Genomic DNA, 16308 nt, shown 5'->3' with positions numbered 1-16308 from the left:
TTTTTGGTCAGCTTCATGGGCCAAGCGCAACAATTCGGCCTTTTAATTTTCTGGGCCATGGTCCTTTTGCAGACCATTTCGTTAAGCCTTTGTGTTCATGTTTTCTAGAAATTAACATTGTTCCAGTCCATTATTATTTGGCCATAGCCTTTTTAGAGCCCATATATTATTTGGCAAACACTCAATAATTCTCTTGATTAAATTTCATTTCACTCATACAACTCACTACATCACAGTACATGAAAATCATTCAAAATAGGCCGCCACACGCCATGGAAGCAAAATAAATAGTACTGCTTTTGGAAGCAAAATAAACAGTACTAGGAAATGATGTTTACTAGGCAGTAGACGAGTACATCTCATTTCAAATAAACAGTACTACTCTTGGAAGCAAAATAGGCCGCCACACGCCATGGTGCGCCATCTTACTCGATCTGGCCCCAAGTAACCAGCAGCATTGCTTGCTCCCTTGGCCTAGCTCCTTGCTGCCGAGGATGGACGAGACTCGGATGCAGAGCTCCCTGCACATGACATATTGTGTCAATGCTTGGAGCAATAGAAGGAACTCACATACCATAGAACTTGCACAGTAGTGTATCAACACCCCAAAGATTTGACTGAATTGAACTGTTATATAACCAAGTTAGAGCTGGAAGAAGTTGCAGGTAAATAAACATCCATAGAGCTAACATGCTGTATTTCTGTAGAAAGAAGCATCAACTCACTATTCTACACAAAAAGCTAGCCCATACATGCACAGACACCAGAATGGTACATAGAATGAAGCACATGGCTAGTACTTGCTACCCTGACATTTCAGGCATTCTAGTGTTTAGGAGATTTGACTTCTAGCAGAAAATTAAGTCTATCAATAACCCTAGATAATAATAGCAAATTAAACTGTATACTACCAGGCAAGACACAAACTGCTAGTCCTGATATGAAGTGCAAGCATCTTCAGTAGTTGAATCTAACACATAGTCATATATCAACCAATAGTAAGGGGGAAAAAGAATAGGGAACGGTGAGGTTCAAGGCTGTTACAAGCATGTACTCCCTCCGATCAAAAATAAGTGTATCAGCTTTGAATTAAGGAGGGAGTACATAGAAACCAACAACCAACAGATTAATATAAGTTCTTCCATTATCAGAAAAGACCATGAAACAGACATCCTGAAACCAACGAAAATCTAATGTAAGTTCTTCCATTATATTTACCGACCTATCTATCGATTTCTCAACACCAACAAACAGTCCTCAACTGGAAGTAACAACCAACAACAATTCTATTTAGCATGTGCGCAAACTGGAGTTGTTTCAGTTCATACAGTAGATACACGTAGGAAATATGCAAATGTCCGATCTATAATTCACAATCATAGCACACAAGGGGCTAAATAACGGCAACCTGATTACCATCAGGCACAGAATCAAGGCAAAACACATCCAGCAGACATAATGATGAACCAGCAGCAGAGAGAAAGTGAATAATACCGAGGTGGAGAAAGTGAATAATAAACACATCCATCCATCGGTGGCGCAGACCAGGCACCAGTACTCAACAGGCTCCCCCTTACTCGCCATCTTCTTCAACCTAGCCTGACACTTCATCGACGCTGGGCACATCGAACAACTCGTCACATGAGAGTTGCTGAACCCATCAAATCTACAACCCACACCACACGAACCAGCTGTAAGGGTAGGGGGTCTCTCACATCGCTTCATGGTGACCCACATAGAGCCCTTCTCCGTGCTCCTCTCGCACATGCTGGTCAGCTTGTTCAGGAAGAGATCTGCCTGCATCAACACCTGCACAGAACACGCAATGCGGGCAAACATGGTCAGAAACAGTTTGACAAAGCAGGGCAGAATTTCCTGCTATCTGATGAATTAACAAAACAAGAGTGGACATATCACAGTGAGTTAACTATCTGATGAATTTAGTAAAACACATACTAGCATTCACTGACTTGTCCTATACTAGACAGGAGGTCCAATTAACATTTGGGTACATTAATAATCAGATTACAAGTGAAAATAGCAGTCAGAGGAGTATTCAGTAACTAGATGAGATGAGAGAGGGACCTGCTGCGCAAGCTCCCTGGTAGGGCAGATGCAGATGGCCTGGGGAGTCCTGCGGCTAGGGTCGACACGACTGAGCATGCCAAGGACGAAGCAGGTGGTCTTGCCGGAGCCGTTGTGCGCCTGGGCTATGAGGTTCTTGTAGAGCGACGTGAGGATCATGGGAAGCGTGTGTTGGGGAACGTAGTAGAAATTCAAAATTTTCCTACGTGTCACCAAGATCTATCTGTGGAGAAACCAGCAACGAGGGGAAGGAGAGTGCATCTACATACCCTTGTAGATCGCTAAGCGGAAGCATTCAAGAGAACGGGGTTGAAGGAGTCGTACTCGTCGTGATCCAAATCACCGGAGATCCTAGTGTCGAACGGACGGCACCTCCGCGTTCAACACACGTACAGGCCGATGACGTCTCCCATACCTTGATCCAGCAAGGAGAGAGGGAGAGGTTGAGGAAGACTCCATCTAGCAGCAGCACAATGGCATGGTGGTGGTGCAGGAGCGTGGTACTCCAGCAGGGCTTCGCCAAGCACCGCAAGAGACGAGGAGGGAAGAGGTAGGGCTGCGCCAGGGAGAGATCAAATCATGTGTGTTGCAACCCTCATAACCTCAAGAATATATAGGGGAAGGGGAGGGGCTGCGCCCCCACCTAGGGTTCCCTCCCTAGGGGTGGCGGCAGCCCCCAAAAACCCATCTAGGGTGCGGCCAGGTGGAGGGGGAGAGGGAGGCGCACCAGGATGGGCCTTAGGGCCCATCTGCCCTAGGGTTTGCCCCCTTCCCCTCTTCCTTGAGCCTTGGGCCTTGGTGGGGGGGCGCACCAGCCCACCTGGGGCTGGTCCCCTCCCACACTTGGCCCATGCAGCCCTCCGGGTCTGGTGGCCCACTTGGTGGACCCCCGGGACCCTCCCGGTGGTCCCGGTACGTTACCGATAAACCCCGGAACTTTTCCGGTGACCAAAACAGGACTTCCCATATATAAATCTTTACCTCCGAACCATTCCGGAACTCCTCGTGACGTCCAGGATCAAATCCGGGACTCCGAACAACATTCGTTAACCACATACAAACTTCCTTTATAACCCTAGAGTCATCGAACCTTAAGTGTGTAGACCCTACGGGTTTGGGAACCATGCAGACATGACCGAGACGTTCTCCGGTCAATAACCAACAGCGGGATCTGGATACCCATGTTGGCTCCCACATGCTCCACGATGATCTCATCGGATGGACCACGATGTCAAGGACTTAATCAATCCCGTATACAATTCCCTTTGTCTATCGGTACGATACTTTCCCGAGATTCGATCGTCGGTATCCCGATACCTTGTTCAATCTCGTTACTGGCAAGTCTCTTTACTCGTTCCATAACACATCATCCCGTGATCAACTCCTTGATCACATTGTGCACATTATGATGATGTCCTATCGAGTGGGCCAGAGATACCTCTCCGTCACACGGAGTGACAAATCACAGTCTCGATTCGTGCCAACCCAACAGACACTTTCGGAGATACCTGTAGTGTACCTTTGTAGCCACCCAGTTACGTTGTGACGTTTGGCACACCCAAAGCATCCTACAGTATCCGGGAGTTGCACAATCTCATGGTCTAAGGAAATGATACTTGACATTAGAAAAGCTTTAGCATACGAACTACATGATCTTGTGCTAGGCTTAGGATTGGGTCTTGTCCATCACATCATTCTCCTAATGATGTGATCCCGTTATCAATGACACCTAATGTCCATGGTCAGGAAACCGTAACCATCTATTGAGCAACGAGCTAGTCAACTAGAGGCTTACTAGGGACATGGTGTTGTCTATGTATCCACACATGTATCTGAGTTTCCTATCAATACAATTCTAGCATGGATAATAAACGATTATCATGAACAAGGAAATATAATAATAATCAATTTATTATTGCCTCTAGGGCATATTTCCAACAGTCTCCCACTTGCACTAGAGTCAATAATCCAGTTCACATCGATATGTGATTAACACTCAAGGTCACATCCCCATGTGACTAACACCCAAAGAGTTCTGGGTTTGATCATGTTATGCTTGTGAGAGAGGTTATAGTCAACGGGTCTGAACCTTTCAGATCCGTGTGTGCTTTACAAATCTCTATGTCATCTCCTAGATGCAGCTACCACGTTCTATTTGGAGCTATGACAAATAACTGTTCTACTATACGAATCCAGTTTACTACTCAGAATAATCTGGATTAGTGTCAAAGTTTGCATCGGCGTAACCCTTTACGACGAACTCTTTTACCACCTCCATAATCGAGAAAATTCCTTAGTCCACTAGTTACTAAGGATAACTTTGACCGCTGTCCTGTGATCCATTCTTGGATCACTCTTATACCCCTTGGCTGACTCATGGCAAGGCACATTTCAGGTGCGGTACACAGCATAGCATACTGTAGAGCCTATGTCTTAAGCATAGGGGACGACCTTCGTCCTTTCTCTCTATTCTGCCATGGTCGAGCTTTAAGTCTTAACTTCATACCTTACAACTCAGGCAAGAACTCCTTCTTTGAATGATCCATCTTGAACACCTTCAAGATCATGTCAAGGTATGTGCTCATTTGAAAGTACCATTAAGCGTTTTGATCTATCCTTATAGATCTTGATGCTCAATGTTCAAGTAGCTTAATCCAGGCTTTCTATTGAAAAACACTTTCCAAATAACCCTATATGCTTTCCAGAAATTCTACGTCATTTCTGATCAACAATATGTCAACAACATATATTCATCAGAAATTCTATAGTGCTCCCATTCACTTCTTTGGAAATACAAGTTTCTCATAAACTTTGTATACACCCAAAATCTTTGATCATCTCATCAAAGCATACATTCCAACTCCGAGATGCTTACTCCAGTCCTCAGAAGGATTGCTGGAGCTTTGCATACTTATTAGCATCTTTCAGGATTGACAAAACCTTCCGGTTGTATCACATACAATCTTTCCTCAAGAAAATCGTCGAGGAAACAATGTTTTGACATCCTATCTGCAAGATTTCATAAATAATGTAGTAATCGCTAATATAATTCCAACAGACTCTTAGCATCGCTACGAGTGACAAAGTCTCACCGTAGTCAACTCCTTGAACTTGTCAGAAAACATCTTAACGACAAGTCGAGCTTTCTTAATGGTGACATTTACCATCATTGTCTGTCTTCCTTTTAAAATCCATCTGTACTCAACAGCCTTACGACCATCGAGCTGTTCTGCCAAAGTCTACACTTTGTTTTCATACATGGATCCTCTCTCGGATTTTATGGCCTCAAGCCATTTAACGGAATCCGGGCCCACCATCGCTTCTCCATAGCTCGTAGGTTCATTATTGTCTAGCAACATGACTTCCAAGACAGGATTACGTACCACTCTGAAGTAGTACGCATCCTTGTCATCCCACGAGGTTTGGTAGTGACTTGATCTAAAGTTTCATGATCACTATCATAAGCTTCCACTTCAATTGGTGTAGGTGCCACAGGAACAACTCCCTGTGCCCTGTCACAGACTAGTTGAAGTGACGGTTCAATAACCTCATCAAGTCTCCACCATCCTCCCACTCAATTCTTTCGAGAGAAACTTTTCCTCGAGAAAGGACCCGATTCTAGAAACAATCCCTTATTGCTTTCGGATCTGATACAGGAGGTATACCCAACTATTTTGGGTGTCCTATGAAGATGCATTTATCCGCTTTGGGTTCGAGCTTATCAGCCTGAAACTTTTCCACATAAGCGTCGCAGCCCCAAACTTTTAAGAAATGACAGCTTAGGTTTCTCTAAACCATAATTCATACGGTGTCATCTCATCGGAATTACGTGGTGCCCCTTTTTAAAGTGAATGTGGTTGTCTCTAATGCCTAACCCATAAACTATTGTGGTAATTCGATAAGAGACATCATGGTATGCATCATATCCAATAGGGTGCAGTTATGATGTTCGGACACACCATCACACTATGGTGTTCCAGGCTGTATTAGTTGTGAAACAATTTCCACAATGTCTTAATTCTGTGCCAAACTCGTAATTCAGATATTCATCTCTATGATCATATCATAGATATTTTATCCTCTTGTCACGACGATCTTTCAACTTCACCCTCAAATTACTTGAACCTTTCAATAATTCAGACTCGTGATTCATCAAGTAAATATACTCAACATCTACTCAAATCATCTGTGAAGTAAGAACATAACGATATCCACTACACGCCTCAACACTCATTGGACTGCACACATCAAAATGTATTACTTCCAACAAGTTGCTTTCTAGTTCCATTTTACTGAAAACGAGGCTTTCAGTCATCTTGCCCATGTGGTATGATTTACATGTCTCAAGTGATTCAAAAATCAAGTGAGTCCAAACGGTCCATTTGCATGGAGTTTCTTCATGCATATACACCAATAGACATGGTTCGCATGTCTCAAACTTTTCAAAACGAGTGAGCCCAATGATCCATCAACATGGAGCTTCTTCATGCATTTTATACCGATATGACTTACGTGGCAGTGCCACAAGTAGGTGGTAATATCATTACTATCTTATATCTTTTGGCATGAACATGTGTATCACTACGATCGAGATTCAATAAACCATTCATTTTAGGTGCAAGACCATTGAAGGTATTATTCAAATAAACAGAGTAACCATTATTCTCCTTAAATGAATAACCGTACTGCGATAGACATAATCCAATCATGTCTATGCTCAACGCAAACACCAATCTCGATGGTAGAGGGAGCATGCAATGCTTGATCACATCAACCTTGGAAAAACTTCCAACACATATTGCCGGCTCACCTTTAGCTAGTCTCCGTTTACTCCGCAGCCTTTTATTTCGAGTTTACTAACATTTAGCAACCGAACCGGTATCTAATACCATGGTGCTACTAGGAGTACTAGTAAAGTACACATTAACACAATGTATATCCAATATACTTCTATCGACCTTGCCAGCCTTCTCATCTACCAAGTATCTAGGGTAATTCTGCTCCAGTGGCTGTTCCCCTTATTATAGAAGCACTTAGTCTCGGGTTTGGGTTCAACCTTGGGTTTCTTCACTAGAGCAGTAGCTGAATTGCCGTTTCATGAAGTATCCCTTCTTGCCCTTGCCCTTGCCCTTCTTGAAACTAGTGGTTTCACCAACCATCAACAATTGATGCTCCTTCTTGATTTCTACTTTTGTGGTGTCAAACATCGCGAATATCTCAAGGATCATCATATATGTCCCTGATATATTATAGTTCATCACGAAGCTCTAGCAGCTTGGTGGTAATGACTTTGGAGAAACATCACTATCTCATCTGGAAGATCAACTCCCACTCAATTCAAATGATTGTTGTACTCAGACAATCTAAGCACAAGCTCAACAATTGAGCTTTTCTCCCTTAGTTTGCAGGTTAAGAAAATCGTCAGAGGTCTTATACCTCTTGATGTGGGCACGAGACTGAAATCCCAATTTCAGCCCTTGAAACATCTCATATGTTTCGCGACGTTTCAAAACATCTTCGGTGCCTCAACTCTAAACCGTTTAACTGAACTATCATGTAGTTATCAAAATGTGTATGTCAGATGTTCGCAACATCCACAGACGACATTCGAGGTTCAGCACACTAAGCGGTGCATTAAGGACATAAGCCTTCTATGAAGCAATGAGGACAATCCTCAGTTTACGGACCTAGTCCGCATAATTGCTACTATCAACTTTCAACTAAATTTTCTCTAGGAACATATCTAAATAGTAGAACTGAAGCGCGAGCTACGACATAATTTGCGAAGACCTTTTGACAATGTTCAGGATAATTAAGTTCATCTTATGAACTCCCACTCAGATAGACATCCCTCTAGTCATCTAAGTGATTACATGATCCGAGTCAACTAGGCCGTGTCCGATCATCACGTGAGACGGACTAGTCATCATCGGTGACCATCTTCATGTTGATCGTATCTACCATACGACTCATGCTCGACCTTTCGGTCTCTTGTGTTCCGAGGCCATGTCTGTACATGCTAGGCTCGTCAAGTTAACCTAAGTGTTTCTCATGTGTTCCGAGGCCATGTCTGTACATGCTAGGCTTGTCAACACCCGTTGTATTTGAACGTAAGAATCTATCACACCCGATCATCACGTGGTGCTTCGAAACGACGAACTTTCGCAACGGTGCATAGTTTGGGGGAACACTTTCTTGAAATTTTAATGAGTGATCATCTTATTTACTACCGTCGTTCTAAGCAAATAAGATGCAAAAACATGATAAACATCACATGCAATCAAATAGTGACATGATATGGCCATCATCACTTTTCTCCTTTTGATCTCCATCTTCGGGGCTCCATGATCATCATCGTCACCGGCATGACACCATGATCTCCATCATCATGATCTCCATCATCGTGTCTTTATGAAGTTGTCTCGCCAACTATTACTTCTACTACTACAGCTAACTGTTAGCAATAAAGTAAAGTAATTACATGACGTTTATGTTGCCACGCAGGTCATAAATAAATTAAGACAACTCCTATGGCTCCTGCTGGTTGTCATACTCATCGACATGCAAGTCGTGATTCCTATTACAAGAACATGATCAATCTCATACATCACATATATCATTCATCACATCCTTTTGGCCATATCACATCACATGGCATACCCTGCAAAAACAAGTTAGACGTCCTCTAATTGTTGTTTGCATGTTTTACGTGGCTGCTATGGGTTTCTAGCAAGAACGTTTCTTACCTACGCAAAACCACAACGTGATATGCCAATTGCTATTTACCCTTCATAAGGACCCTTTTCATCGAATCCGTTCCGACTAAAGTGGGAGAGACAGACACCCGCTAGCCACCTTATGCAACTAGTGCATGTTAGTCGGTGGAACCGGTCTCACGTAAGCGTACGTGTAAGGTTGGTCCAGGCCGCTTCATCCCACAATGCCACCGAATCAAGATTGGACTAGTAACGGTAAGCATATTGAAGAAAATCAACGTCCACAACTACTTTGTGTTCTACTCGTGCATAGAATCTACGCAATAGACCTAGCTCATGATGCCACTGTTGGGGAACGTAGCAGAAATTCAAAATTTTCCTACGTGTCACCAAGATCTATCTATGGAGAAACTAGCAACGAGGGGAAGGAGAGTGCATCTACATACCCTTGTAGATCGCTAAGCGGAAGCGTTCAAGAGAACGGGGTTGAAGGAGTCGTACTCGTCGTGATCCAAATCACCGGAGATCCTAGTGTCGAACGGATGGCACCTCCGCGTTCAACACACGTACAGCCTGATGACGTCTCCCATGCCTTGATCCAGCAAGGAGAGAGGGAGACGTTGAGGAAGACGGCGTGGTGGTGGTGGAGGAGCGTGGTACTCCAGCAGGGCTTCGCCAAGCACCGCAAGAGACGAGGAGGGAAGAGGTAGGGCTGCGCCAGGGAGAGATCAAATCATGTGTGTTGCAACCCTCATAACCTCAAGTATATATAGGGGAAGGGGAGGGGCTGCGCCCCCACCTAGGGTTCCCTCCCTAGGGGTGGCGGCAGCCCCCAAAAACCCATCTAGGGTGTGGCCAGGTGGAGGGGGAGAGGGAGGCGCACCAGGATGGGCCTTAGGGCCCATCTGCCCTAGGGTTTGCCCCCTTCCCCTCTTCCTTGAGCCTTGGGCCTTGGTGGGGGGAGCACCAGCCCACCTGGGGCTGGTCCCCTCCCACACTTGGCCCATGCAGCCCTCCGGGGCTGGTGGCCCACTTGGTGGACCCCCGGGACCCTCCCGGTGGTCCCGGTACGTTACCGATAAACCCCGAAACTTTTCCGGTGACCAAAACAGGACTTCCCATATATAAATCTTTACCTCCGGACCATTCCGGAACTCCTCGTGACGTCCGGGATCTCATCCGGGACTCCGAACAACATTCGGTAACCACATACAAACTTCCTTTATAACCCTAGCGTCATCGAACCTTAAGTGTGTAGACCCTACGGGTTCGGGAACCATGCAGACATGACCGAGATGTTCTCCGGTCAATAACCAACAGTGGGATCTGATACCCATGTTGGCTCCCACATGCTCCAAGATGATCTCATCGGATGAACCATGATGTCAAGGACTTAATCAATCCCGTATACAATTCCCTTTGTCTATCGGTACGATACTTGCCCGAGATTCGATCGTCGGTATCCCGATACCTTGTTCAATCTTGTTACCGGCAAGTCTCTTTACTCGTTCCGTAACACATCATCCCGTGATCAACTCCTTGATCACATTGTGCACATTATGATGATGTCCTACCGAGTGGGCCCAGAGATACCTCTCCGTCACACGGAGTGACAAATCCCAGTCTCGATTCGTGCCAACCCAACAGACACTTTCGGAGATACCTGTAGTGTACCTTCATAGCCACCCAGTTACGTTGTGACGTTTGGCACACCCAAAGCACTCCTATGATATCCGGGAGTTGCACAATCTCATGGTCTAAGGAAATGATACTTGACATTAGAAAAGCTTTAGCATACGAACTACATGATCTTGTGCTAGGCTTAGGATTGGGTCTTGTCCATCACATCATTCTCCTAATGATGTGATCCCGTTATCAATGACATCTAATGTCCATGGTCAGGAAACCGTAACCATCTATTGATCAACGAGCTAGTCAACTAGAGGCTTACTAGGGACATGGTGTTGTCTATGTATCCACACATGTATCTGAGTTTCCTATCAATACAATTCTAGCATGGATAATAAACGATTATCATGAACAAGGAAATATAATAATAATCAATTTATTATTGCCTCTAGGGCATATTTCCAACAGCGTGACGGCCTGGATCTTGCTGGGGCATCTGAACCCCATCTCGTCAACCTGTATGCAATAACATAATGATTACCAACAGGATATAATAGTGACATACTGTAATCCATAGTATAGTTCAACTAATCACACTAATCGGGACAGTACGCAGTTAACTGAAAGCCAAGAGTTTGTAGTATCAAGCAACCAAAAATATAACACCTTTACCCTGGCAAAGAGCTTAGCATCAAGCCTACTTAGCCTTTCCAGCCACGCAACATCAGTATTCGTAGACATAGTTAATTTCTAGCAATTACTAGTAGGATTTATGAATTGCATCATGATTAACTTGGACAGTCGATGATGTCTACTACACAACCTTCTTCTTGTAGACGTTGTTGGGCCTCCAAGTGCAGAGGTTTGTAGGACAGTAGCAAATTTCCCTCAAGTGGGTGACCTAAGGTTTATCAATCCGTAGGAGGCGTAGGATGAAGATGGTCTCTCTCAAGCAACCCTGCAAACAAATAACAAAGAGTCTCTTGTGTCCCCAACACACCCAATACAATGGTAAATTGTATAGGTGCACTAGTTCGGCGAAGACATAGTGATACAAGTGCAATATGGATAGTATACAATAGTTTTTGTAATCTGAAATTATAAAAACAGCAAGGTAACGAATGATAAAAGTGAGCGTAAACGGTATTGCAATGCATGGAAATAAGGCCTAGGGTTCATACTTTCACTAGTGTAAGTCCTCTCAACAATACTAACATATTTGGATCATAAAACTATCCCTCAACATGCAAAAAAGAGTCACTCCAAAGTCACTAATAGCGTAGAACAAACGAAGAGATTATGGTAGGGTACGAAACCACCTCAAAGTTATTCTTTCCAATCAATCCGTTGGGCTATTCCTATAATTGTCACAAACAGCCCTAGAGTTCGTACTAGAATAACACCTTAAGATACAAATCAACCAAAACCCTAATGTCACCTCAAGTATCCGTGGGCATGATTATACGATATGCATCACACAATCTCAATTCATCTACTCAAAGCAACACATAGAACCTCAAAGAGTGCCCCAAAGTTTCTACCGGAGAATCACGACGAAAACATGTGCCAATGCCTGTACATAGGTTCGTGGGAGGAACCCGCAAGTTGATCACCAAAACATACATCAAGTGAATCACGTGATATCCCATTGTCACCACAGATATCCACGGCAAGACATACATCAAGTGTTCTCAAATCTTTAAAGACTCAATCTGATAATATAACTTCGAAGGGGAAACTCAATTCATTACAAGAGAGTAGAGGGGGAAAGAAACATCATAGGATCCAAATATAATAGCAAAGCTCGCGATACATCAAGATCGTGCCAAATCAAGAACACGAGAGAGAGAGAGAGAGATCAAACACATAGCTACTTGTACATACCCTCAGCCCCAAGGGAGAACTAGTCCCTCCTCCTCATGGAGAGCACCGGGATGATGAAGATGGCCACCGAAGAGGGATTGCCCCCTCCGGTAGGGTGCCGGAACGGGTCTAGATTGGTTTTCGGTGGCTACGGAGGCTTCTGGTGGCGGAACTCCCGATCTATTGTGCGTTTTGGAAGTTTTAGGGTATGTGGAGTTATATAGGTGCAAGAAGTACGTCAGGGGAGCCACGAGGGCCCCACGAGGCAGGGGGCGCGCCCTAGGGGAGGGACCCTCGTGAGCACCTCCCGTATCTCCTAACGTGGAGTCCAAGTCTATCCGGTGGCTTTCGTTCCAAAAAATAACTTCTCCAGTTGATTTCGTTCCGTTTCGACTCCGTTTGATATTCCTTTTCTTCGAAACACTGAAATAGGCATAAAACAGCAAGTCTGGGCTGGGCCTCCGGTTAATAGGTTAGTCCCAAAAATAATATAAAAGTGGAAAATAAAGCCCAATATTGCCTAAAACAGTAGATAATATAGCATGGAGCAATCAAAAATTATAGATATGTTGGACACGTATCAAGCATCCCCAAGATTAATTCATGCTCGTCCTCGAGTAGGTAAATGAAAAACAAAATTTGATGTGGAATGCTAGTTGGCATGATTTCAATGTAATTCTTCCTACTTGTGATATGAATATTCAGATCCGAAAGATTCAAGACAAAAGTTCATTTTGACATAAAAATAATAATACTTCAAGCATACTAACTAAGCAATCATGTCCTCTCAAAATAACATGGCCAAAGAAAGTTATCCCCACAAAATCATATAGTCTGGCTATGCTCTATCTTCACCACACAAAATATTTAAATCACGCACAACCCCGATGAGAAGCCAAGCAATTGTTTCATACTCTTAATGTTGTCAAACTTTTTTAATCTTCACGCAATACATGAGCGTGAGCCATGGACATAGCACTATAGGTGGAATAGAATGGTGGTTGTGGAGAAGACAAAAAGGGAGAAGATAGTCTCACATCAACTAGGCGTATCAACGGGCTATGGAGATGCCCATCAATAGATATCAATGTGAGTGAGTAGGGATTGCCATGCAACGGATGCACTAGAGCTATAAGTATATGAAAGCTCAACAAAAGAAACTAGTGGGTGTGCATCCAACTCGCTTGCTCACGAAGACCTAGGGCATTTTGAGGAAGCCCATCATTGGAATATACAAGCCAAGTTCTATAATGAAAGATTCCCACTAGTATATGAAAGTGACAACATAGGAGACTCTCTATCATGAAGATCATGGTGCTACTTTGAAGCACAAGTGTGGTAAAAGGATAGTAGCATTGTCCCCTTTTTTATTTGGCCTTTCTTTTTTATGGCCTTTCTCTCTCTTTTTTTTGGGACAATGCTCTATTGAATGATGATCATCACACTTCTATTTATTTACAACTCAATGATACAACTTGATACTAGAACAAAGTATGACTCTATATGAATGCCTCTGGCGGTGTACCGGGATATGAAATGAATCAAGAGTGACAAGTATGAAAGAATCATGAATAGTGGCTTTGCCACAAACACCATGTCAACTACATGATCATGCTAAGCAATATGACAATGATGAATGTGTCATGATGAATGGAATGGTGGAAAGTTGCATGGCAATATATCTCGGAATGGCTATGGAAATGCCATAATAGGTAGGTATGGTGGCTGTTTTGAGGAAGGCGTATGGTGGGTTTATGGTACCGGCGAAAGTTGCGCAGTACTAGAGAGGCTAGCAATGGTGGAAGGGTGAGAGTGCGTATAATCCATGGACTCAACATTAGTCATGAAGAACTCACATACTTATTGCAAAAATCTATTAGTTATCGAAACAAAGTACTATGCGCATGCTCCTAGGGGGATAGATTGGTAGGAAAAGACCATCGCTCGTCCCCGACCGCCACTCATAAGGAAGGCAATCAATAAATAAATCATGCTCCGACTTCATCACATAACGGTTCACCATACGTGCATGCTACGCGAATCACAAACTTCAACACAAGTATTTCTCAAATTCATAACCACTCAACTAGCATGACTCTAATATCACCATCTCCATATCTCGAAACAATTATCAAGTATCAAACTTCTCATAGTATTCAACCCACTCATAAGATAATTTTATTATTCTTGAATACCTAGCATATTAGGATTTTAAGAAAATTACCATGCTATTTAAGACTCTCAAAATAATCTAAGTGAAGCATGAGATTTCATCTATTTCTATAAAATAAAACCACCACCATGCTCTAAAAGGATATAAGTGAATCACTAGAGCAAATGACAAACTACTCCGAAAGATATAAGAGAAGATCAATGAGTAGTCGAATAATTATGCAACTATGTGAAGACTCTCTAACATTTAATAATTTCATATCTTGGTAATTTATTCAAACAGCAAGCAAAGAAAAATAAAATGACATCTAAGAATAGCAAACATCATGTGAAGAAGCAAAAACTTAGGATCAACCGATACTAACCGATAGTTGTTGAAGAAGAAAGGTGGGATGCCAACCGGGGCATCCCCAAGCTTAGATGCTTGAGACTTCTTGAAATATTATCTTGGGGTGCCTTGGGAATCCCCAAGCTTGAGCTTTTGTGTCTCCTTAATTCCTCTCATATCATGGTCTCCCTAAATCTCAAAAGCTTCATCCACACAAAACTCAACATGGACTCGTGAGATAAGTTAATATAAACCATTGCCAAAACCTTATCATACTCTACTGTAGAAAATCACTAAAATTATTATTCAACATTGCATACTAAATTCCTCTGCATATTTAATAGTCCTATCCTCAAATAGAATCATTAAAGAAGCAAACATATGCAAACAATGCAAACATAACATCAATCTGCCTAAACAGGATAGTCTGTAAAGAATGCTGCAACATCCATGCTTCCCTAGATTCAAAAATTATGAAAGAAAATTACCACTGTAGTAAATTTATCAGAGCTTAACATGCAAAAGGTTTCAACATTTTATCACATTCTGACTTTTCTAGGGAATTATTGCAACAGCGGTAAACTTTCTGTTTTCAAACAGCAACATGTATACTTGTAACATAGGCATAGTAAAGGCTATCAATGCCGCTTTTATTGAAATAAAAGATGCAAAACATTGTTCTAAATAACAGAAAGCAAATCCTAAAAAAATAAATTGATGCTCCAAGCAAAACACATATCATGTGGCGAATAAGAATATAGCTCGAAGTAAAGTTACCGATGAACGAAGACGAAAGAGGGGATGCCTTCCGGGGCATCCCCAAGCCTAGGATCTTGGATATACTTGAATATTACCTTGGGGTGCCTTGGGCATCCCCAAGCTTAGTCTCTTGCCACTCCTTATTCCATAGTCCATCGAATCCTTACCCAAAACTTGAAAACTTCACAACACAAAACTTAACAGAAAACTCGTAAGCTCCGTTAGTATAAGAAAGTAAATCACCACTTTGAGGTACTGTAGTGAACTCATTCTTTATTTATATTGGTGTTAAACCTACTGTATTCCAACTTATCTATGGTTTATAAACTATTTTACTAGCCATAGATTCATCAAAATAAGTAAACAACACATGCAAAACAGAATATGTCAAAAACAGAACAGTCTGTAGTAATCTGGATCAAACGTATACTTATGGAACTCATAAAATTCTCAAATAAATTTCTGGACCTGAGTAATTTATCTATTAATCATATTCAAAAATAATTAACTAAATAGCACTCTCCAAATAAAAGTGTCAGCAATTCTCGTGAGCGCTAAAGTTTCTGTTTTTTACAGCATGATCAACAAGACTTTCCCCAAGTCTTCCCAACGGTTCTACTTGGAACAAACACTAATTAAACACATAAAACCACATCTAAACAGAGGCTAGATGAATTATTTATTACTAAACAGGAACAAAAAGCAAGGAACAAAAATAAAATTGGGTTGCCTCCCAATAAGCGCTATCGTTTAACG

General features: G+C 42.6%; 1 protein-coding gene across 1 annotated transcript; it reads right to left on the bottom strand.

The window, feature by feature from the left end:
* Nucleotides 1-1317: 1317 nt before the first annotated feature.
* On the bottom strand, nt 1318-10937 carry LOC147989912 (uncharacterized). The gene is made up of 3 exons (XM_087518776.1): nt 10903-10937; nt 2086-2254; nt 1318-1809 (listed from the first exon to the last, which is right to left on the bottom strand). Exons 1-3 carry the CDS (start codon nt 10935-10937, stop codon nt 1318-1320), a joined length of 696 nt encoding a protein of 231 aa, XP_087374902.1.
* Nucleotides 10938-16308: the final 5371 nt, after the last annotated feature.

Source organism: Triticum urartu, chromosome 1A (assembly GCF_056163025.1).
Source record: "Triticum urartu cultivar PI428250 chromosome 1A, HENAU_Tu73, whole genome shotgun sequence".
NCBI classification, from domain to species: Eukaryota; Viridiplantae; Streptophyta; class Magnoliopsida; order Poales; family Poaceae; genus Triticum; species Triticum urartu.
Note: the sequence above shows the minus strand (reverse complement) of the source record. Positions and strands in the feature narration are given on the sequence as shown.

Excerpts from the sequence above, each read along its gene's own strand:
- LOC147989912 (XM_087518776.1), bottom strand. The coding sequence starts at position 10,937 with ATGGGGTTCAGATGCCCCAGCAAGATCCAGGCCGT. Across the intron at positions 2,255-10,902 it reads CCCAGCAAGATCCAGGCCGT|CACGCTTCCCATGATCCTCA; the intron begins CACGCTGTTGGA and ends CGTTCCCCAACA. Across the intron at positions 1,810-2,085 it reads CCAGGGAGCTTGCGCAGCAG|GTGTTGATGCAGGCAGATCT; the intron begins GTCCCTCTCTCA and ends TGTTCTGTGCAG.